Source organism: Armigeres subalbatus, chromosome 3, assembly GCF_024139115.2.
Source record: "Armigeres subalbatus isolate Guangzhou_Male chromosome 3, GZ_Asu_2, whole genome shotgun sequence".
Classification (NCBI taxonomy): domain Eukaryota; kingdom Metazoa; phylum Arthropoda; class Insecta; order Diptera; family Culicidae; genus Armigeres; species Armigeres subalbatus.
In genome coordinates, this window is record NC_085141.1 from 8,929,889 (window position 1) to 8,954,020 (window position 24,132).

Below are 24,132 nucleotides of genomic sequence, written 5' to 3' on the forward strand. Positions count from 1 at the left end.
CGGTGATGAATGCCACGTCTATTTCCTTCTCCTCAAGGAAATCCTTCAGCTCGATTGATTTGCTCTTTAGCGAGCAAGCGTTCCAGTTGACCAGGCCCACCCTAGCAGCCATTTGCAATGATGAACATGCCAAGTGTGAAGACCTGGTCGAATCGGGTTTTGCAGCCGCGCAGTCGAGTGGCGAGCTGCGCGAAGATCGGCATCAGTTGCTCCGGAGTGTACAGCGGGGCAGATTCTTCCGGTGGGACGGCTTCGTTCTCCGACTGCCGACGGAACCCAGGAGGAGGAAGCGGGGGCCATTCGCTGGTGGATGGTGCCGACGATGCTGGAGCTTGGACCGATGCAGCTGCCGCTGCCAGTCGCTTGTGCGGCTGTAGCGGTGGGAGTATTGGAATCTCACGACGGGGAGCCGGGATAGCTGGAAAGTTCACCTCGTTGATTACAGGAACACGGTTCTTCTTCGGAATGGTCCTGGTGGAAGCCTTCTTCCGGATTTCCAGGAACTCGGCTCGCTTTGGGCAGCCCTTTGTGGTGGCCCGATATTTGTCGCCATATTTGGTGCAGTTGGGATTGGCCACCTCCATCTTGTTGCACTCGTCAGTCGGATGGGGTTCGCCTTACTTGTTGCAACGCAGCTTCATGCGGGATTTTCTGGTGCTGTGTCCGAAATTGAAGCAATTGGTGCATTGCGTGACATCGCGGTGCACTGGCCGATATCGCTCCCAGTCAACGACGGTGTAATTTATAACGCCAACCAGCTTCAGGTCCTTCCAGGTAGTGGAGCCGTGCTCCAGATGGATCAGGTAAAGCTGGTCGCGATATTTCCTCGCCTTGTCGTGACGAGCGATCTTGTGGACGGCTACTGGCTTCAGTCCGCAACTTTCAAGCTCTGCTTGGAGCTCTTCCTCCTTCATGTCGTGAAGTCCTCGCAGCAAAGCCTTGAGCGGCTTCGTACCGGGGTGGTCATGAGTGTAGTACTCATACTTGTGGACCTCGAGGAACTCCACGACGGATTGATGATGGTCCCTGTTGGCCGGCATCACTTTCACGCCCTCGCTGCAGAGCCGAAAAGTACAATTCAGCCCCTTAGCGATCAGCTGGCGAATTTTTGGGCGTAAATCCGGCGGATCGCCCTTCACAAACACGGGCGGGCACTTCTCCTTCCGCTCCGGTTGCACCTGCGGCAGCTGCGATTGCTGCTTCTTCCTCTTTTTCGGCGGATTGCCGGCGTCATCAAGCGGCAACGGCGAGAACACGTTGCTTTGCAAAAGCTGCTTGGAGGGGTTACCCGCGCCTCCAAGAGCAGTGCGCTTAGGCACTTTTCCAGCGACCGAATCGGCCACCGAGTCTCCCATGACGGGTCCGGGAGAAAATAACGCCAACGCGACAAGCGAAAACGTAAACAGCGAAAGAACGAGAAAAAAAAACACTTCGAAAAAATGCGCGAGCAAAAAAAAAACACGTCCGTACGTGTTGCTGTCTCGAACTGGAATGTCAATGAGCGATATATGGAAATCGCTTATACCCGCTCGGAAAGATCTTCTAGAAGTCTCCCGTGATATCTCTGAGACAAAAAAATGAGTCTCCTAGACTTTTTTCTACGATGTCTAGAACCTGTCAGACCTCAAATCCGCCTCAAATGCAACAACCGTTTCAACCGGTGTCTACCTCAAATTTTAGACGAGTAAACCGTTTGAACCGGAAAGGATTTGACATATCGGTTCTCTTAGATGACGCAGAGATATCTCCTAGACATGGGTACTACAGCTCTACTAGATTTTTACTAGATATGGTTGAGCAATGGGTACCTCGATTCTTCTTCTTAGTATTCTTTTTATAATTTTTTTAATTTTCGATTTGATAACAAACTTTTTTTCAAACATATTTATTTTAGTTTAATTTTAATTTCTATATAATATTTGTACATTTCTATTATACATTTCAATAATAAAATAATGGAATTTACCATCTGCTTCATTGACAGCCGAAGTTTGTTTAATTCGACGAGCACTGGAACCCCCTGTTGTGGACAGTGACGGACGAATATCTCGACGAAATCCTCCTATAAAACGGTTCCTTATTCCCGGCTCTGCTGAGAAGAAAAGGACAAAAAAACGATTCATTTTAATGGAGTTCGGAAGAAAGGAAGGTATCCTGTAATAGTTTTAGCAATATATGGATTTATTAGAATGGATGAAACAATTTTCGGAATTCTGGGAAGACTTCTAGAAATTCCTGAACTAATTCTCCGAAGGAATCCCAATAAATGTTCAAATGAAATCGTAGATAACAAGTATCCCGGAAACATTCCTCTAGTTCTGATTCCTTCCGGAATCTAATTGGAATTCCTCCTGGAATTCGATCAAGGCACCTTTCGGAATCCAGTGCAAAATATTTCTTAAAACCCGTTGGGATTTTTTTTAATCCATACGGGATTCCATCTGGAAATCAATAATAGCGAATTTTAGTCTGAAAACCTGTCTGAGGAAATGCAGAGCGGATTCTTTAAAGCGGTTTCATGCGGAAATTGTGGGCGGTTTCATTCGGGAACTCTATGTCGATTCCTTTGGTGATTTTGGATATATTCATTCGAGAAATATGATCGAATTCCTTCGGGAAATTCAGGCAGATTCTTTCGAGAATTATGGGCAGAGTCCATCGAAGATTGGCTTTCCGAAAATTCAGATTCCTGGAATAATGCTAAGCGGTTTCCTTTGGGAATTCTGGGCGATTCATTCGGAAATCATTGGCACATTCATTTGAAAAAATAAAGCAGATTCCTCCGTGAAATTCTGAGTGATTTCTCAAAGAGTTCTGTATGGATTGAATAAGGAAATTCCTCAAGAAGTATGAGCGGATTACTTTGTGAATCCTGGGCGGGTTCCTTCAAGAATCGTAGGCAGATTCTTTTAGGAATTTTGGGTGTTTCATTCGAAAATCACGAGAAGATTTCTTTGGTGAATTCTAGAGAAAACATTATTAACTAAATAGAGAATTTTAGTTGAATTCCTTCGAGAATTATGAGCGGATTACTTCAGGAATCTTACGTAGACGGAATCTTTTAAAAATTTTGGGTGGTTTCCTCAAGAATCCTGAGCGGCTTCCTTCGGGAATGTTGATTCCTACAGAAATTTTGGGCGGTTTCAATTGGGAAATCTTGGCAAGCTCCTTTGGAAATATTGGGCTGATTTCTTCGATGAATCTGAGCAGATTCTTTCGGGAAGTTTGACCAGATTCCAACGATCACTTTAATCAGATTTCTTACCCTTGCTGGCGGCCTCGGTATAGTTCCAGTTGTCCCGGGTATTTGGATTGGCGCCGGCTTCCAGGAACAAGCGAACGACATCGGCATGACCGAACGAACACGCATTATGCAGCGGGTGGAGTCCTCCATCGTCTCTGGCCTGGATCGATGCACCGTTGGTGAGCAGCAATTCAACCACTTCCCGGCGACTGTAACCTGTGAAAAAAAGATGGCGACAACAAAAAGCGCGGAAGAAAGTGGTCTAAACCGATTCAACTGATTAGCAGTGATGAAGGTGTAGAGGTAAACAAACACACTCGCAAAAACCCGAGGGCAAAATACACTTGGTTCGAACCCAAACTTATTTTGAAACTTGACTACGGTGGTTTGTGTCCTAACGAGGTAGATTCCTGTTCGCTTTTAGACATCCTTCCGTGCGGGTACCTGTCATAGTGGAAGCGATGAGAAGAGGCGAGAAGCGGTAGCCAAAGAGGCGAAGCAGTTCGTAGAGTGCTTTGCCGCGCGAGATCGCAAAGGATCACTTCTGTATGTTTGTTGATTTGAGTTTACCCTCGTTCGCAGTTGTGTAAAATGGCTGTGGGTGAATAGTATTGCGGGAGACGAAAGCAACATTGTTTATTTTGTTAATTTGGTTAAGGTTGAAAACATTAAAATATGTATGATTTTAGCTACATGTATATGATGTATTTCATAGTAGCGGTACTCATTAATATTGGGAATATTCTGGTGCAGTCCATATATTAAGAAACACTTTGAAACAAAAAACACGTATTTTGCTGTTACCACAGACAAATGGATGTTGAACTTGTTATTTTAATATCGTTCTCGTATTTAGGATTAGTTTCAAATGATAGATTTTTCACGCATCTGTGATGCGCGTTTGAACCGAATGAAATAGTTGTGTTCAATCGCTTTGATATTTGATTTTACACTGGAGTCGGTTTTTACGCGGGAGATACGTACCGTGTATTTTGAAAAGCCCTTCAACTTCAACGAAAATCGGGTTTGCGCAATTTTTGCTTATGTCCGCATATTAAAACTTCGGGAACAATCCGATAGATAAGGAAATTGTTGTCCCAATTTTTTGCCGGCCATTGGTGGGAAATGGTTTCCCTTTTTTCTGCGGATTTTTGGGATTTGCGTTTGTTTACGCCGTTTTTCAAAAAGGTTGCCGAGACAAAACGATTTTTGAGTAAGTTGTTTTCATGATGTGCGTATCTCCCGAGAAATCAACTTCAGTGGAGAGAAATGTTGTAAGAAGAACATCCATAAATTACGTAACGCTTGAAGGGGGAGAGGTGTTGTCGGCGAAGTGTGATGATTTTCAATTTTCAAACAAAATTTTCAGATGTTTCATACAAAAAGTGTAACGTAGGGGGGGGGGTCGTGTTGAAAATTTCCCGTTACGTAATTAATGGATCTTCCATAGGAGCAAACGTAAAATAGGAATAAAACATGGCCCAAAAAGTTTTACCATAGCTACGCTTTACGTCTGTTTGTATGTGGTGATAATCTATCGCTCACATCATAAAATCGGTTTTCAATTGCGACATTCTATAAATCTCCCCAACACTCTTCTCTTTGTGCTAAATATGCTTGGAGAAGCAAAATATTCTACATCTGAGGAAATCCATCTTTTTACACTTGTATTTGATGCGAGATCAACACTCCGAAAAACGCTTTCAGTATGTCATAGCTCGCTTTGATCGCCGCTTCACTTCGCTTTGCTTATCACCAACCTCTTCGCTTCGCTTCTCTTCGCTCCCAGTATATCATCAGCCTTAGTTAAGAAGAAGGGGAGTGAAAACGGTGAAAACACAGCCCCAGCGTACCGGCCCATATCGCTGCTCAACAGCGATTATAAATTGCTCTCGCGCATCCTAAAGAAAACAGGAGGGAACGCATTATGGAGGCCCACCGCGTTCTAAGCAACGGACAGAAACGTTCAAACGTAGAGCGAAATATCTTCCAGGCCACTCTCGCTCTGAAAGATCGGATCGCCAATCTCCGTCACCACCGTCGCGCCGGTAAGCTCATCAGCTTCGATCTGGAGAACGCCTTCGATCGGGTGCGGCACTCGTTCCTCTTTGAAACCATGCGGTCGCTCGGGTTCAACGAGGAACTCATCTCTCTTCTCTCGCATATAGCCAGTCGGTCCACATCCGAGATCACACGGTCGATGCGGCAAGGCGACCCCCTGTCCATGCACCTGTTCGTGCTTTATCATCACCCACTGGTGTGTAGGCTTGAGCAAGTATGTGGGGATGATCTGCTCGTTGCCTACGCCGACGACATCAGCGTGGTTGTGACGTCATCGTGGCAAATAGAAGCGATGAATGAAATATTTCGTCGCTTTGGGCTTGCCGCCGGCGCAAAGTTGAATTTGCGAAAAACGGTTGCAGTGAATGTTGGCTTTTTCGAGGGTAATGAAATTGGTACCCAGTGGCTACGAACAGCCAACGTAGTCAAGATTCTGGGTGTTACCTTCGCCAACTCGATAAGGCTGATGACCACACTCAACTGGGATGCGCTGGCGAGCAAGTTCTCACAGCAAATGTGGCTGCAGTCCTTGCGCAGGCTGAATCTGCACCAGCGGGTGATAATGCTAAATACATTCGGTACGTCGAAGCTGTGGTACCTTTCATCTGTGCTGCCTCCGCTTGGTGTTCACACGGCGAAAATCACAGCTACGATGGGGACGTTTCTGTGGAGAGGAATGCTTGCGCGCGTTCCGATCATGCAGCTAGTTCGGAAGAAAGAAAACGGCGGCTTGAATTTGCACGTGTTGGCGCTGAAAAGTCGCAGCCTGGCTACCAATCGACATCTGCAAGAGATCGAATCCATTCCCTACTATAAATCCATTATTTTCCACGCAATTACTCGCCCCGCAATTTCAATAGACAATCCTGACCTAAAATCAATCCTATCAAATTTATCCAACAAAACCCCTCCGCTGATCTGATCCACCGGCACTTCGTTCAGCAAACCGAACTGCCAAAGGTGGAACGAAACAGTCCAGCGCTTGACTGGCCGCGCGTGGCGAAATATTGGGATGAAGGAGCTTTCCTCATCGCAGCGATCCCAACTTTACCTGCTGGTGAATGGGAAAATCGAACATCGGAAGCTTCTGCACGTGATGCAACGGGTGGCGTACGAGAACTGTCAACACTGTGACATACAGGTACCTGAAACGCTCCAGCACAAGTTCTGTAGCTGTACTCGTGTTGGCCCGGCCTGGACGGTCCAACAGCAGAGGCTAACCGGCTTCACGAATGGTTGGAGGCGACTGTCGTTCGAGGACCTCACGAGACCTGTTTTGCCAGGAATTGGAAGAGCTGCGCGAGTGGAAATTCTCCGCTTGTTTGTGAAGTACATCGGCTTTGTTAACGAGTGTGATGTTTAATGTTCCAATTAGATTTAAATTGATTTGAAAACGCTGAACTACAATTGTAAGTAACTGCACATATAATGACTAAATAAAACTGAATTTTAACAAAAAAAATAAGAACAATAATATTCAACAGAGAACCAGATAGGGGCCGGCGACTTCGTGGAAGGCCACGGCTGCACGCGGTGGAATCGGAACTGGGGACCCTGAACGTTCGGGGAAACTGGAGGAATACGTACGTTTTAAATGATATTCAACAGCTCAAATGCAAATTTGCAACGCAGCTCGGTTTGTTCAATACCATTTTCCCCTTGTTCACAGTTGTATAAAATCCATATAATGATTGCAACTGTTCAGTTGGCTATCCTCGCTCTATTGTTCCATATTCACATATCTGTATCTCAGCGATCTCAGCTTATATCGTATATCAATGAACTAGATGTGTAAAGTGCTGGCACAGAAAATTTAATAGCCCCGAAAACCTTCGCAAGTGTATGAATTTTAATAGAATGTCTCAGCCTCGTGGTAAGTTTGGTGTCTCCCTAATTAGAAATACGTTAATTTATCTATCTAAACCATTTACAGCTTCCACATCGGTTTCGCCATGCGCTCCTTCACCTCAGATACATGTCTTCCTCCAAGAATCGGCAGGGGACATGTCATTCGAGGCATACAAGCAGCCCAAAGGAACAAACTCCCGAAAACGTAGCTTTTCCCCCATCGTGAACTTCAGATCGCCGGATATATCGCCGATCGCGCTGATTGAGGTGGGCACTACATTTCGATTAGCGTCGAATGCCAATACTCCCGAGGAAAAAAATGCGCAGAACAAATGGCGAAAGGATGAACAGAGTCGACGTCCGGTGAAAAGGTTTGTGTTATTTGCTCAAATGATCAAGTGGAAGGTGAAGGCATTTCAACAAAGATAGTACCGACCATCTTGTTGGTTTTCAATGTTTGTTTCGTGTCTTTTTCTTTTCCTTCCGTGTCCAACCATGCGGATGTTTTTAATTTCCTTCATCATAAACTATGTTTTTTTTTTCTTACAGTATATTCAACAAAAGTCTGCCCGTTCCGGAGAAGCGCAGGGTACCGTACATGATTGGAACACCTCTGGCCAAACGTGAGTTAGAGCATCGCATCTCGGTGACCAACATTCTGCGTGATCTCAACCTGGCCAAGTACGTTGGCATCTTCAACGATGAGGAAATCAACTTCGAGGTGTTCCTCACGCTATCTGAGAAGGACCTGCATGACATCGGCATTGATTGCAAGCGGGACATCGAGTTGATCCTGGGCAAAGTGGCCGAGTACAACGCCGGAATGTGAATGGTGATTGCAGCGTGGCCGTGATCAATGACTACAGTCTAGTGATAATTGCATGTTGCAAAATTTTGATCATTGATTTTATTTATTTTATTTTGGTCAACTTGATGTTGTGTTTTAGTTACTGAATATGTTAAACAATTGTACCGTTTTTAATGTGCGAATCATGAAAATAACATTAAAGCAAATTTTACAGCTTCTTAGCAAATAATTTCCCGTACAAAGGTGGATACTCATTATCGTTTGTGGCAGATAAAACGTAAGAAAAAAAGATAGAACAAGGAAGAATGACAAAAAATAATGAGATGGAATAAAGAAAAATAGAGAAAAAAATAAATTAAGAATTTTTTTAAACAATTAATCAGCCCAATATATTTTACCACTCGATGTCTATTGACTTTTGTAATGTTCCTTTCCCTATTGCTTCAATAATATACCAAAAGGAAAGTCATCGTTTACTCTGCTTTTGAACAATCATCAAAACTGATAATCACGGTAGTTTCATTAAGAAGACACCTCTTCGTGCTACTATAGCATACACTATTTGCAACTAAAAACAATAAGAAAACAATGTGCTCGACTATCTGTGTGTTTTGTAAATAAATATTGATAACGACGAATCTTTTGAGTTAAACAAATACAACTCGGCGCTTCTTGATTAGATATTGCAGAATAAAATGCATGCCATAAATGGGTACTACGTTTAGTTACTAGTGATGGATCTCTCCGACAAAATCATTCTCATAACAGGAGCTAGTAGTGGAATCGGTGCTGCTACGGCAACACACCTAACCCAGTTGGGAGCCACGGTTGTCCTAACCGGAAGAAACGTTGACAATCTGAACAGAATAGGTTCCGAATGTGTGGCTCTCGGAAAGAAAAAACCTCACCTCATTGCGGCTGACGTGACGAAAACTGAGGACAATAAGCGTGTGATTGATGAAACGATCCAGAAGTTTGGCAAATTGGACGTGTTGGTGAACAACGCAGGCAAGGGACAAAATGGAACCATAGAAACCACCAGTCTCGAACAGTTTGACGACATCATGCAAACTAACTTAAGAAGCGTTTATCACCTGACAAAGTTAGCGGTTCCGCATCTGATCAAAAGCAGAGGAAACATTGTCAACGTTTCCAGTGTCGCTGGGACGAGAGCGTTTGCTAACTCTATATCCTATTGTGTTTCGAAAGCTGCTCTGGATCAGTTTACCCGGTGTGTGGCGCTCGAACTGGCTTCGAAACAAGTCCGAGTTAATTCCGTCAATCCTGGTACTATTGCGTTAATCAAAATAAATTATATTAAAGACACTAATTATTATGACAATTCTAGCCGTTATCGTAACGAATTTCCAAGGCCCGCTAGGGATGACTCCCGCTGAGTATGCTGCATACATAAAACACAGTGAACAGTTCCATCCCCTGGGACGGGTGGGAAAGGCATCGGAAGTAGCCGCAGCTATCGCCTTTCTAGCAGCAGATACGGCCAGTTTCATCACGGGAACGTGCCTCTGCATTGATGGGGGGAAACATATTCTATGTCCTCGGTAAAACGACTTGAATAAAGTTACAGTTTGGTGTTTGCACAATGGTATTACTTTCTTCTTTCAACTGAATAAAAATCCAATAGTTCGTTAATTTTCCATCATACAATCGTCCTACTTTATTTGTGAATTTCATTCTAGATTTTGTTTTCGGTTTGACTACGATTTGCTTTTCTTTGGAAGTGATCTTTTTTTCTATTAGATAGGACAATATCGATTATTGAGTAATGAATTTTTGTCTCCTCTAGAGAAGGACTTATACTTATAATCGGTAGTAAATTTATCAAGAAATGATAGATTTTTAAGGTAGCTCGCCAAATGCACTGTAGTTGTTGTACTTAATAAATATTTATCGATTGTTTAGAGTGCCACCTTTTCGATTGACTTTGAATTGCTTTACTTCTTGTTGACGAAGTCTTCACCCTTCTGAATGTTTTTCTTCAGCTCTGGTAAGGCCTTCTTGAGCAGGTCCTGTTCGAAAGCATTGAGCTTGGGTAGTCCCAGGTTCTTCTCGAGTCCGTTCTTGCCCAGCAACAGCGGAGTGGAGAAGTATTTGGCTTCAGTTACGTCCGAGCGGACATAAGCGCATTCCACTACGTTCTGTTCGCCCTTGATGGCACGGGCCAAGGCCAGAGCGAAGCGGGCTCCGGCATAGGCCATCGACAGAGTGGCCGAGCCGGCTCCGGCCTTAGCCTTCACAACTTCAGTACCGGCCTCCTGGATACGTTCGGTCAGCGCGGAAATCTTGTCCTGGGGGAAGCTAACCGAGGGAGTGGCCTGCGACAGAACCGGAATGATTGTTACTCCGGAGTGACCTCCAATGACCGGAATGTTGACCTTCTGCGGATCGACTCCGGACGCTTCACCGATGAATGTATTGGCGCGAACAATGTCCAAAGTGGACACACCAAACACGCGCTTCACGTCGAGCACACCAGCCTGTAATGAGATAAATGTGGGAACTTTATAATTACTAGAACTAGACTGAATTACTAAATCAATAAAGTTTAAAATATTTCTATTGATTATTAATTTCGAGTATTTTGATTTTTCATAAAGTTGCTGAATCACGTTACAATTGTTTGCTAATTTGTCAACACTTCAAGACGAGCGTAACCTCTTCGATGCTAATGTGTCACATTTCAAACTGCTAATCAGATTCAGATACTACAGCGGTGCTAAATTTCTGAATTAGAAACTGAAATTTTGGTTACATTTTCTTCAAATATTCAGTGGCGATTAAACATTTCTCGAAATCGACCAAAAGACCAATATTAAAACCATGTTGGTTGATTTAAAAAAAATGTTCCATTAAACTACCTATACTGCCGTGAATCGCATATTTGTCCCATATGAAACCCAGCAAAGATGGGACAGATATGCGATTCACGGCAGTATATTATCCTAATTAACCGTAATTTAATCAGTTTTACATTTTAAAATTCTAGAATGTTGTTTTATTTTTTTTTAACTTTCTATCCATTTAAATGAAATCAAAATTTTTAATTTATTATAAACAAGTTTGAATGTTTCTATTCAATATTAAAATACTAGAATTTTCAAAGTTTTAGAACTTATTCCTTATTTTTTGCATGACAAATTAAAAAATATCTCATAGATATACTATTCACCATAATTTCTATTATATGTATTATTTTTTTCAATTAGATTTAATTTGAAGGCTCAAGTGCCAGTAGGCATAACGGAGCCGATTCTTCTTATTGGCATTACATCCCCACACTGGGACAGAGCCGCCTCGCAATGACGCTGATGCGCTTCAAAAAAATATGAACAAGGGCCATGTAGTCTAGATCAAGATTTCCCAACACATCTCTGATGTCCTCATTATCTGGTTTCTCCTGGGCCCGGAGGGATGCATATAAATCGGACCTTAATCCAGTGGATTAATTTATTTTATTTATATTTGGCAACTCACGTGGCTGTATTTACTTGTGAAAATTAGTGGTATACACTCCATTCGGAGAGGATCTGGAATTCCACGGATCTCTTCTCTCATGGTCAGATAAAAAACTATTACCACGATTGGGAACATGCGAAGAAGGGCCAATCTCCAGGCTCATGTACCAGTAGTACAGTGTCATCAATTTTGATTGGAAGTTTCGTTCGATTAGCTTCTCGAAATTCTCAATTATCAATGGATTTAAAACCTCACACCAAATGAGGAACCTGAAAGACAATTCCGCGAAGCGATCTGATAAAGGAAGTACTCCCGCAAGTACCTCCAAACTCATTGTACGAGTCGAGTTCATACAGCCTGACGATATTGAATGCGTTCGAGCTTCGCGAGAATTCGATACCCAGCTTCAAAGCCCTGGTAGACAAATTATCCAGAGTATTTTGCAATAGTCCTCGCAGATCGCCCGCCCCTGGTCCTATAAAGGAGACAACAACGTCATCCACAAGCTGTCTTAACGAGCAATTTTCCACAAAACATCCATCGATGCATCTTACATAAAAAATGTAAAGAAGGGGACTTAAACATGAGCCCTGGGGGAGACCCATGTAACTAATTCTTGAAGTTGTTGAGTTTCCATGAGAAAAGCTCATATGTTTGTCAGACAACAAGTTGTACAAATAGTTATTTAGTATTGGTGAAAGCCCAAGTGGAGTGGAGTTTGTCTGACAGGACGTCATCGCAAACTGAGTCAAAAGCCCCCTTAAGTTCCAATAAAACTGAACCCATTTGCTCTTTTTAAGAACAGGCCAGTTTGATTTCTGTAGTAAGCAATGCAAGACAGTCGTTCGTTCCCTTGCTTCTGCGGAATCCAAATTGAGTATCTGACAGAAAGCCGTTTGATTCAACCCATCTGTCGAGCCGTTTGAGTTATGATCCGAAGCAGGGTTATCGGGTTTTTTGATAGCGATCATCCTCACTTGTCTCCATTCATCCGGAACAATGTTGCTGTCCACGAATGGATTAAATAAATTCAACATGCGCCTCTTCGCGACGTCTGGGATGTTTTTAAGTAGGTTGAATTTAATTCTATCCATTCCTGGAGCGGTATTATTACATGAAAGGAGAGCAAGTGAGAAATCAACCATCGAAAAGGGGGCGTCCATCTCGTGTCGACCGGAGGTTGTTTCGCGAGCGAACCATTGAATTGGGACGGAATCCGGACACACTTTTTTTTGGCGAAAACGAAGATCCATTGTGGAGAACTTTCCCTATCTTGGTTAATCGATGACGCGTTACGCATTCTTCTCCCGACGGCCCAAAGTGTTGTCATCGACGTTTCGCGCGAAATACCATCAACGAAATGGCGCCAATAACCGCGTTACTTAGCATTCGCGAGACTCTTAAACTTACGTCCAAGAAAGAGATATCGATCGTAATTATCTCGCGTACCACGTTTTCGATAGTCCTTAAACGCGTCGGACTTTTCCCGGTATTGCTGATTTATTTATAAGGATAAATTATTACTATTTTATAGAAAAATCCGTTTAAGTTAAAGGCATTTGGATTTAATAATCGTCAAACGTTTTAAATTTTCGCCACCCCGTTGTTGCTCCGTTGAAATGAATGTTTCAAACGGATATTGAATCCATTAACGCCCGGAGCTTAGGCAACGCTAGTTGCGCGCTCACATTTTTTGGCTTAACTTAGCTTAGCTTAGCATGTATGACGCATTATTGCAGCGGTGGCAAAAATTAATACATGCTTAGTTCTCAAAACAATCAAAGGAATTTCGCCAGTGGCGATAATTGAAGTTGATTATACAATCAAGCCATGTGATGAATTTTAAATTCATTACACGGTTTCCTATTATCGAAAGTTCAAATCTAGCGTAATAATTTTCGTACAATGCTGAAATTAAAGTCGATTGTTTAGCATAAGTAAGCATCTACGGATGTTTCATCCCCATGGGCGTTGTGATTCTTTCAATTCGTGCATTTGAAAAATCACTAGAAAAAGCACGTGGTTTCCAAGATGGCCGATTTGTGGCTTTGTTGTATAACCACCTGAAATCGTCAAATTTACTGGGCTATATTTCGCCATCTTCTATTTAACTAATTTAAAGTGATTATACAATAAAGCCAGAAATCGGCCATTTTGTAAACCACGTGCTTTTATAATATTTTTTTCAAGAGCTCGAGATGAAAGAACCATAACGCGTATGGGGCTGAAATAATGGTAGATCGTTTGCTTAGTTATGCTAAACAACCATAATTTGAGTTTTGGCACTGTACGAAAACTATTACGCCAGATTTGGGCTTTTGGAAATGTATGTAAATAACGGTGTGGTGAATTTTAAATTCACCACGGGCTTCATTCTATAATCACCTTAAGATAAAAACATAAAATATTTTATATAAAAACATTAGTAATTGAATTTTGTTAATAGTGCTTAAGATTGTGTACGTTTATTGGTCCTAAGTTTGAGGGTTTGATCAGTTTTCCGGCATTTGTTTATTTTGCCCTGTTCTTCAATCGGACAAAAAATGGCTTGGCATCGAGACTACTATTTTCAGTTGCATTTTTCATCAGAAATCAATGATTTATAATAAGAGCATTTTTAGTAATCGTATGGATGCTTACTGAGTCTGTATGATTGTTAAATATAAAGAGGTAAAATATTGCACTAAATCAGCGGTTCTCAACCTGGGGTACATGTACCCCTGGGGGTACCTTCACTGGCGCTAGGGGGTACCTCGGACCAAAATGCATAATGGCGGATGTGTAAAAATTTCAATAAAAACTTTTTCATAATGTTCTGATAATTTTTCATTCTAAGACTTTGTATTGTACATAACATGCATGGCGTTCAGTGAATCAAAAACTTTCGAATCCTGCTTTTCCCAAGCGGCACAGTGTATAAAGAGCTGTGGGACAAAATATCAAAGGCACAAAACGTCGAATAAACAAATTTAAAAAATCTTCAATGCAATCTACCTGATCGAGACAAAATGTTTAATAATATGTTAAGAATATGCTTCTGAACTAAAATCATGAATCTAAAGACAAAAGCCTCCATTTGTGAGACATGAAGGCTTTTTTTTCTTGAAAGCTCAGTAGCTTCGCTGCAAGAGGTTTGGAAGACTTCTTTTAAGAGAGTTGGAAGCCTTTTCTCAAGAGGCTTGGGAGCCTCCTTTCACGCTCCTTTCAAAAGGGTTGGGATCTTCCTTTCAAGAGGCTCGGAAGCCTCTTTTCGAAAGGCTAGGAAGCCTATTTTCAAAGGGCTCGGAAGCCTCCTTGCTTGAATGCCTACAATCAAGGCTCTGATGCCTACATTCAAGAGGTTCGAAAGCCTCCTTACAAGATGCTCTGAAGTCTCCTTTCAAGATGCTCAGAAGCCACTTTTCAAGAGGCTCAGAATTCTTCTTTCAAGAGGCTTGGAGATGTCCTTTCAAACGGCTCGGAAGCCTCCTTTTAAGAGGCTTGAAACCAAGGAAGCCTACTTTCAAGAGGCTCTATTCAAGAGGCTTGAAAGCTTGCCTTCAATAGACTTGGGTGCCTCCTTTAAACATGTTCAGAAGCCTTATTTTAAGAGGCTTAGAATTTTTCTTTCAAGAGGATTAAATAACGCCTTTCAAGAGGTTCCGAACCTCCTTTCGTAAACCTAGTTTCAAAAGGTTCGCAAGCCTACTTGCAATGGGCTCGGAAGTCTCGCTTCAAAATGCTTAGAATTTTCCTTTAAAGAGGCTCGCAAGCCTCTTTTCAAAAAGCTCGGAAGCCATCTTTTAAGAGGCTCGGAAGTCTTCTTTCAAAACGCTCGGAAATTAGCTTTCAAGGCTCGGAGAGCTCCTTTCAAGAGGCTCGGAAACCTTCTTTCAAGAGGCTCGGAAGCCTTCTTTCAAGAGGCTCGTAAACCTATCTTCAAGAGGCTCGTAAGCCTCCTTTCAAAAAGCTCGGAAGCCTACTTTCAAGAGGCTTGGGAGTCTCCCTGCAAGAGACTTGGAAGCCTCTTTTAAAAATGCTCAGACGCCACCTTTTAAGTGGCACGAAAGTCTTCTTTCATGAGGCTCGAAAGTCTGCTTTCAAGATGCTTGGAGAGTTCTTTTCAAAAGGCTCGAAGACCTTCTTTAAAGAGTCTTAAAAGCCTTGTTCCAAGAAACTCAGAAGCCTCATTTTATGAAGTTCGGAAGCCTCTTTTAAGAAGGCTCGAAAGCCTACTTTCAAACGGTTCGGAAGCGTTCTTTCAAGAGTTTCGAAGTTATTCTTTCGAGTGTCTTGAAACTCTCCTTTCAAGGGGCTGAGGAGCGTCCTCAGCCTTTTTTTAAAGGCTCGAAAAGCTCCAAAAGTCTTCAAAGTATTGTAGGAAGCTTGATGTTGTCGCGACCGAACCATTGAAGCTACGATTAGCAGTGAGCGATGTAGCACGCTACTTGCAAAATGCGGTGCTATCCGCTCGCTCGCCATCGAAGCCATCGGGAACCTCTGCTTCCTCCGGTGACATATTTGACCAGCAGAGGGCGGTGCCACCCGCTTACTCACTGGCCATGTCACCGGGAACCGCTGCTCCGTTGATCGAACCTACTCCTGTAGGTTCTGATACCAGTTGGTGATCCCGGATGCCGCTACGATGTGTCCTGACACATTCGCCAAAAATACTCGAAGTTGCTTAGTGCATTTATTGCGAGAACAGAGAAAACTTCAAATTTTGCGGAGCAAAGAAGAAGAAGAAGACTGAGTGTCGGAAACTTCAAATGACATGCACTGTGCGAAAAGTGTTGATATTCTTGATGTATCAAGAATATTCGAAGTCTAAAATGTTTCGAAAACGCCTTGAAAGTACCATAAAACTTATTTCAAATATATAGCGGCAAGTAACACTCGTTTAAAGTTATATATTTTCTTTGATTTCAATAATCAACATTCACACCGAAAAAATCAACCAACATTATTTTCCGTGCAACAAGTGATTTGACATTTGCGGAACAGCTTTCCGACGGTCGACCGTCGGACCCTCGTTCGAATTTTTCGCAATATTCATATCTAAAGGTATATGATACATGTTCCGGTAGTGATGGATGGGTACGCTTATGCCCGAAGTTTATACATTGTTGCCGTATTTCATTATCAAATTTCAAACCATAGAATCGTAAGCGTTACGTGCAACCATTTGCTTCCTTTAAAGTGTATAGCCATGAATATCGAGCTTTTTAGGGTGTTACGCATATACAGTAGACCTCTTCATGTTTTCAAAAAGTATCAAAAATTCAACCGGTCAGCCCAGCATCCCAATTCTTATGCTAAAATAAGTCTCCTGTCAAATTTTTAGCTAATTCGGATAAAATTTCGAGGTGGCTCAAGTCGATTTAGTGTTTTTGGGCTATTTTCAATTTTGAAAAAAAATCTAACAGGAGATATAAACGTCGAAAACTATCGCAACAACCTCTATACGAAAGCTTTTGGTGTGCTCTACAAGTCTTGTGAACATTGCGATTCGTTCCGTTCACGTTTGGTCCATGTTAAAGTGATTTTCAAGCTTTTAAGTGCATAAAAATACTGTTTCACCAAAAAGTCGTTGTTCTACAAAATTCTTGAGTTTATGACAAATGATTGTTAATTTATTATATTATTATTCCTCTGTTTTCCCTGGAAATTTGAGTAATATTATTGCCCATGTGCGATTTACCGTTAAATTTCTAAAAATCAGAAGCTGAACATTTGTCATAAATTTGCACGCTGAGAATTCTTCAAACAAGTTGTTCAAGCAAAGCAGCTTCGATTTCACTTGTTACTAAGATGCACTCAATGTTAAAAGCATGCAGACATATGATGAAATTAACAAAATTTGGAAGTCGTTTGTTGTTAGCATCAAATATCATATGATTTAATTTATATTTTGTTCGAACAACTTGCTTGAAGAAATCCTAACGTGCAAATTTATGACAAAGGTTCAGCTTCTGATTTTTAAGAATTTAACGGTAAATCGCACATGGGCAATAATATTACTCAAATTTACAGGAAAAACAGAGGGATAATAATATAATAAATTAACAATCATTTGCCATAAACTCAAGAATTTTGTAGAACAACAACTTTTGGGTGAAACAGTATTTTTATGCACTTAAAAGCTTGAAAATCACTTTAACATGGACAAAACGTGAACGAAACGAATCGCAATGTTCACAAGACTTGTAGAGCACACCAAAAGCTTTCGTATAGAGGTTGTTGCGATAGTTTTCGACGTTTATATCTCTTGTTAGATTTTTTCCAAAATAGAAAATAGCCCAAAAACACTAAATCGACTTGAGCCACCTCGAAATTTTATCCGAATTAGCTGAAAATTTGACAGAAGACTTATTTTAGCATAAGAATTGTGATGCCTGGCTGACCGATTGAATGTTTGATACTTTTTGAAAACATGAAGAGGTGTAATATACACTGTATGTCACTTTTTCAAACCAGCTTGTTTTTTTTTACCGAATTATTCATATGACTTGAATTTATATTATATGCTGTCAATTTATTCTACACACTCTCGGGCTAACACTACAGATGTATAAACGTTATTTGAATTGAAAAGTTTCACGAAATAACGAGCCTTTCAGACTACTTTTTGGAGAACCATATATCCCGTTATATCCCATTAGTTTTCAGGTCCGTTTTGCATATATCTTGAGAGTTACGCTTATTTTTATTTACAAAAAAAAATATAGGGGGTACCTCAATAAATGAAAAAGTTCGAAGAGGTACCACTAAAAAGGTTGAGAACCGCTGCACTAAATCATTAAAAAATCTATTTGTTTTACGAAGGTGGCGAAATATAGTATGTACATCTACCTTATTCTTCCATCGGAGGAAAAATGTCGACCGAATGCTCGCCGACGATGTTCGCCTCAGTGTATCTTCCCCAGCGATGTGCTTCAGTAGTAAAGCACATCGCATCCCCAGTCAATGTGTTTCGTGAGGTCGTACGCAATGTCGGGCGAGACTGACACGATCCATAGGTGATTGAGATTTCGATAGACAAGTGATCACTACCATGGGGATCTTGAATTACTTTCCACGTACAATCTAATGTTAGTGAAATCGAACAGATTGAGAGGACAATTCTACTTTCGAGTCCTGAAGGTGTTACACGTGTCGACGAAGAACGGTTGTCATCGGTAAGTTCCCCCCAGGCCGTACCGTCTGAGTTAAAGTCTCCTAGAACCAACCGTGGCTCAGGCATAGCAGAGCAGTAAGATCTCTGCGTCGCACAGAAGCATTCGGCGACATTCGGCGACAGAGGCTTTTCCCTCGTATGGTGACATGACATGCGAGTACCTCAGTGCCTGCCATCAAGGGAAGAGCACTTCTCCATATCCGTCTGCTCGATCTAGGCGAATAATGTTGAAATCGTGGCAAGAGAGAACTTTGCCTGGAGAAGCCATGTTTCACTCAGAGCAAATGCATTGCAGCATGAGCTGTGAACTAAAAACTTAAACGAATCGAGGTTTTTAAAAATACTCCTACAGTTCCACTGCAGAACTACGATCTTATCCCCGACCTCGTTGGTTAAGTTAGCCATCGAGGGATAATATTGAATCAAGAACAGGCCATTTTGATATCAGTTGCTTCAATAAGGGTTTAACCAGTGAGATTATCATGTTGATAATGTTTCTCACTGCGGCACAATGGTCGGAATCGTCAAATTTCACGACATAAATCGATAACTCGAACACCATCAGTATTAGAGTTTTGACGTCTTCAGAAAAAATACTCTACATGAAGAGATCTATTTTTGGTGTAAGTGTATTTTGTATTTTTTTAGAAAAGTATTTTTTTAACATTTTGAGTTAGGAGTTCATATTATTCTACAAAGTTGTAGAGAATTTAATTCTAAGCATTTTTGCTTAGAATTCTAAGCAAGTCGAGTCAAGTACGAGACACTGAAGACGAACACACACTTGTGGTCGAAATACGTATCTGCAAAGATAACGAAAATTAACTGGTGGAATTAAATGGAGAGTACTTAATTCGTCTCAGACGTTTGAATACATTCCACTAAAAGAGCTAATATATTTTTCCATTTTTGCTTAATAAACGTTCATTTTATCTTATATAGGTAATGTTTTATGATATAATTGCTAAATTTAGATAGGATGGCGAAAAAAATAGTTTTTGGCTTCCACTTTCATCAATTCAAAATATTTTCAAAAATTGTTTATAAGCGTTTTTTTTTTCATGAAAAAGTTATTGCTATAGTAGCAAATATTAGCAAAAATTTCAATCGCATTCTGAAAGTATACATTCAGGCCCATCAAATCCATGATATTTCATTTGTCCATATTTTAAAATCAAGACAAAATTTTCAAAACGACTTATCAGCTTTTGTAAACAAAGATTCAAACGAAGATTTGACGAATCTGATAGCTCTCCCACGCAAACCATGAACAAGTAGCGGAAGCCTTCACCTACCTATTGATGGTATTGGTTTGCGTGGGAGAGCTATCAGATTCGTCAAATCGTCGTTAGAATCTTTGTTTACAAAAGCAGATAAGTCGTTTTGAAAATTTTGTCTTGAAATGTCTCTAATGATAAAATCGGAACAACCAATCATCTTATAATTGCTCCTAGCAATGCGATTTGGAAGTCATGGGCGATGGCCCATGGCAACCATCGTTGTTTTTTTTTTCATTAATATTTTAGTTCATACCGTTGTCATGAGAAGACGTTAAAATAAATAAACTTTCCAACTAATAAACCATCGGTTTTAGTTCTACGGTTCAGCTCATCAGGTTATGGGACCAGGAAGATTCGTGCGAAAATAACCGAAAATAATTTTGCTGGAATATAATATTGGACAATTGCGAATACGGGAGTACTGATGGAAGACAAATTTATCTAGTCATATACGCAACCGGGAAAATTGAAGTTGGGGGGAAATACTTATCTAATCTTCCGGTCAATGTGTAATGCCAATAAGAAGAAGAAGAAGGGAAACGGTTCGATAGCTCCTATTTCCATCCCATCATTAAATTTTGTATCTTATTTTTGTAATTTTATTTTCACCAGTGAGCACGCGTGGTAGCAAAAAGAAGCGACGAGATTGGTGCTGTATCTCTTTGTTTTGCGATGAGATGAATATATGTTTAGTGAGGTGGTAAACGGAACAGTTCCCCTACACAATTCTTCCTTATTCAGAATTCAAGTGGCCTTCTAATCACACCTCGAAAACATTGGTAGGTGCATGCAATTCACAATTTAAAGGCCAAACATATATGCATCTTCATTTCTCTAGCGTTTCTAATGCAAATTGATAAGCATACAGGCGTATCAGGTGCCGGAGTTGCGAATAATAATCATGACAACCAGGGCTGGATTTATGGGAGGGCCTGGGGGGCCGAGGCACCGGACCCCCACAAATCTTATGAACCAAAACCAACCTTTTTTGTACATTTTGGGGCCCCCACATACCGTCGGCCCCGGGGCCCCCTTTCGGCTAAATTCGGCCCTGATAACAACCCCAACATTCAGGGAGCAAAATTTGTTAATATGCTTGGTGTGTACGACAAACGTGTTTGTTTTTTCGATGATGTTATGCTTAGTAACCGTTATGAAGTAATTTACTTTTAATTAAAAGATCACTGTACGCATGGCCCTAACTTTAATTTAATGTTCCAAGTACTGTTAAATCTCGCTTAACTTTTCAAAAGGACCTAAGTAACATTTTTTTCATGATTTAATTTGAATACTGCAATCAATAGCTTTCATGTTATTCTGTTGATTGCGCTATTCAAATTAAATCATGAAAAAAATGTTACTTAGGTCCTTTTGAAAAGTTAAGCGAGAAATGTTGGATTGTAACGATGAAATCAACAGAATTTATGCCATTTTGTTTAAAACAGTTTACAGAGAAAAAAAAAAATGGCAACTGCAGTTTCTCAAATAAATAATTGTATTAAATTAAAAAAACGACATTTCATTAAATGATTCATTTATAAAATTCAAACGTAAACAAAACAAAATTGCCTTGCATTGTATGGGTTGGGACAAGTTTTTCCTAAATACATATTCGTGAAAATTTGAGTACTATCCATTGCCTTCAGTAAAGATGCTAGCTCACTATATTTGAACGATGCGCGACGCAAAATTTGACAAAAACAAAATATTTTGTAGAAATTATTTAAGCTCTTTTAGTGGAATGTCTTAAACTGTCTAAGACGAGTTTAGTACTTTTCATTTAATTCCAAACGTGGTGGAAAATAAATGGAAAGTACTAAACTTGTCTTAGACAGTTTAAAATGTATTATTTCAGAAATATTATCTAAAATTATTTCATCGACCGAAATTTATAAAAAAAAATCCCCCCTTCCCCCTTGGCTTTTCTGGCTACGCCACTGATAGATAGTACACCACACCAAATTTATTTATCGTCGTCCAGCAAACTGAATTGCTGGAATTGCTTCAGTAAATTTCCTGTTACTGAAACTTCAGCTAAGTTGGTTTTGTTAGCTGAAAATCCAGCAATTCTTCGACATTGCTGAACATCCAGCAATGTATATGTCAAACACTTATATTTTTATTCGTTCATTCCATTCGCCATGTTGCGACAGACGATGAAAGCCAAGGCAAAAGCGGAACCGAGGAATAAATTGATAATTTGTGGTTTGGAGATGACAACAGCAGTTTGCAGCCTACATATTTATTCATGACTGGGCGCGGCTCACGTTTTTACCATATTTTCAATGAGTACTAATGGCAAACACAAACTTAAGTTTTTGCTGAAAAACCAGTAAAATTTTAGCCGTGATAAAATTGCTGAAAACCAGCAATAGTTCTGTCAAAACGCATTGCTGTCTTGATTGCTGTAAATACAGCAAAATATTTTGCTGATTTTATTGCTGGTTGAACAGCACAAAAAAAATCAGCAAAAAATTGCTGGTTTCCAGCGAAAAAAAATTTGTGTATAATGCGTATAATGACTTTAAATTTCATCGAATTATTAGTGTGAGTAGATTATTATGTTATGTACATAAGCATTGGTGTATCTAAAACATCTCAATAAAACAAATAATTTTACATATAAAACCTTCAATGAAGTGATCGTGAAATTATAAGATAAGTCGATTTTCAACTTAATCAACATCTTACGAATATTTCATTTTCAATAACGAAATAAATTTTATATAACCAGCTTCCGTCCCACGAAAGCAGCATCCATCTCTTTTTTCATACAATACAGACGATTGCCTTGGTTATAAATAGAACAATAAATCAATTCAATTCCGGTCAATACAATTGTAGAGATGAAGTGCTCTACAATAACATCCCAACACCAAATCATTTCCCGCAAACGCACTTACCTTAGCGAGGGTCTCGCAGGCAATCGGCACCGTCGAGTTGACCGGGTTGGAAATAATACCGATCAGAGCCTTGGGGCATGCCTTGGCACATCCGGCAGCCAAATCGCGCACGATCGACGCATTGGTGTTGAACAGGTCATCACGTGTCATGCCGGGCTTGCGGGGAACTCCGGCCGGAATGATAACGATGTCGGCGTTAGCCAGAGCCTTCTCCAGATTTTCCGCGCCATTGTAGCCCGTGACCTTCGAGTGGGTTTCAATGTGAGACAAATCGGCAGCCACTCCGGGCGTGTGGACAATGTCGTAAAGGGACAGTTCCGTCACTAGTGAGCTCTGCTTTAGCAGCAACGACAACGGCTGGCCAATACCACCGGAAGCACCGCACACGGCCACTTTGACATTGTTCTACGGAAAAAAAACGAAATCTTTAATCTTGTCATCGAGAGGTTACGTAAATGCGGAAAAAAATTACAAGCAATCCTCCCATTAGTTATTCGCTTAATATTTACCTGGCTAGATGTAGAGAAGTTCTTAGCTCCCTGAGTGGCCACAGATTTCAGAGTACGGGCAAACATTTTTAATAGTTCAAGAAATTTTGCCTTTAGAAGAAAATATCACTCGTGGAAAATCGACCTCACGCAGCACACGCAAGCGGATGAACACTGTATTTTACTTTTAGGCAGAGACTTTGGAGGAATGAATACACCCGCACCTTGGCAGTTTGGCACACAGGTCTTGTGCGCGATCACAAACAAAGACAAAATCGCCGTGAAGGGCCGTGAAGTAAAAGAGTTGCTGTCATTTGACGGCATGTGTCACCGTATGAGGACGTGCACCGACTGAACCAGGGTTGCCAGATTTTATTTTGATAAACATCGTAGCATGATTGAAGAAAAATCGGTACACTGAGAAAAGCGACATGCACTGTAAACTCGGCAATACCCATTAAAGAGTTGAAAAGACCCATTTTTTCATGAGATATGGAGCTGTCAAAATAATGAGTACTTTGAAATTTTTGATAATGTGTACTTTTACCTCATTTGGGAATAAAAAGATTTTACCCATTAATGGGTGAAAATCTACTTGAGTATTTTTGTGAAAAACAATCGAGAGGAAAAGCGGAGAAGCTGAGCGAGCTGTACGAGATTTCGTGTGGATTAAATGTAAGTTTTATTTTTGCTCAATTCAGTTTTTTACGTTATTTAAGGGAATTAAATCATTTGGTATTGCAGCTAACGGCGATGGTCACCGGGGAACAAAAACAAATCATCACCGGACAGGATGGGATTCCGCCTCCGGATTCCAAATGTTGGGGTCACACAGGATTGGTTCCGCGATGAATAATAAAGTCCGTA

At 40.9% G+C, this 24,132-nt stretch overlaps 3 protein-coding genes and 1 long non-coding RNA gene across 4 annotated transcripts; 2 read left to right on the forward strand and 2 right to left on the reverse strand.

Moving 5' to 3' along the window:
- Nucleotides 1-1,870: 1,870 nt before the first annotated feature.
- On the reverse strand, nt 1,871-3,681 carry LOC134220257 (uncharacterized). The gene is made up of 2 exons (XR_009981819.1): nt 3,266-3,681; nt 1,871-2,089 (listed from the first exon to the last, which is right to left on the reverse strand). It is a non-coding gene; the product is annotated as an uncharacterized LOC134220257 (long non-coding RNA).
- Nucleotides 3,682-7,017: 3,336 nt separating this feature from the next.
- On the forward strand, nt 7,018-8,323 carry LOC134224731 (uncharacterized). The gene is made up of 3 exons (XM_062704262.1): nt 7,018-7,178; nt 7,239-7,524; nt 7,703-8,323. Exons 1-3 carry the CDS (start codon nt 7,148-7,150, stop codon nt 7,980-7,982), a joined length of 597 nt encoding a protein of 198 aa, XP_062560246.1. The 5' UTR covers nt 7,018-7,147; the 3' UTR covers nt 7,983-8,323.
- Nucleotides 8,324-8,456: 133 nt separating this feature from the next.
- LOC134224730 (3-oxoacyl-[acyl-carrier-protein] reductase FabG-like) lies at nt 8,457-9,767 on the forward strand. The gene is made up of 2 exons (XM_062704260.1): nt 8,457-9,248; nt 9,310-9,767. The coding sequence occupies exons 1-2, from the start codon at nt 8,696-8,698 to the stop codon at nt 9,525-9,527; spliced, it is 771 nt and encodes a 256-aa protein (XP_062560244.1). The 5' UTR covers nt 8,457-8,695; the 3' UTR covers nt 9,528-9,767.
- Nucleotides 9,611-23,501, reverse strand: LOC134224729 (malate dehydrogenase, mitochondrial). The gene is made up of 3 exons (XM_062704259.1): nt 23,287-23,501; nt 22,778-23,182; nt 9,611-10,459 (listed from the first exon to the last, which is right to left on the reverse strand). The coding sequence occupies exons 1-3, from the start codon at nt 23,350-23,352 to the stop codon at nt 9,917-9,919; spliced, it is 1,014 nt and encodes a 337-aa protein (XP_062560243.1). The 5' UTR covers nt 23,353-23,501; the 3' UTR covers nt 9,611-9,916.
- Nucleotides 23,502-24,132: the final 631 nt, after the last annotated feature.

What these genes read in the sequence shown, in the direction of transcription:
- LOC134224731 (XM_062704262.1), top strand. Translation starts at nt 7,148, where the DNA reads ATGAATTTTAATAGAATGTCTCAGCCTCGTG. An exon ending in TAGAATGTCTCAGCCTCGTG is followed by an intron (nt 7,179 to 7,238) that starts GTAAGTTTGGTG and finishes AACCATTTACAG; the next exon opens with CTTCCACATCGGTTTCGCCA. An exon ending in AGTCGACGTCCGGTGAAAAG is followed by an intron (nt 7,525 to 7,702) that starts GTTTGTGTTATT and finishes TTTTTCTTACAG; the next exon opens with TATATTCAACAAAAGTCTGC.
- LOC134224729 (XM_062704259.1), bottom strand. Translation starts at nt 23,352, where the DNA reads ATGTTTGCCCGTACTCTGAAATCTGTGGCCACTCAGGGAGCTAAGAAC. An exon ending in ACTTCTCTACATCTAGCCAG is followed by an intron (nt 23,183 to 23,286) that starts GTAAATATTAAG and finishes TTTTTTCCGTAG; the next exon opens with AACAATGTCAAAGTGGCCGT. An exon ending in CCTGCGAGACCCTCGCTAAG is followed by an intron (nt 10,460 to 22,777) that starts GTAAGTGCGTTT and finishes ATCTCATTACAG; the next exon opens with GCTGGTGTGCTCGACGTGAA.
- LOC134224730 (XM_062704260.1), top strand. Translation starts at nt 8,696, where the DNA reads ATGGATCTCTCCGACAAAATCATTCTCATAACAGGAGCTAGTAGTGGA. An exon ending in AGTTAATTCCGTCAATCCTG is followed by an intron (nt 9,249 to 9,309) that starts GTACTATTGCGT and finishes TGACAATTCTAG; the next exon opens with CCGTTATCGTAACGAATTTC.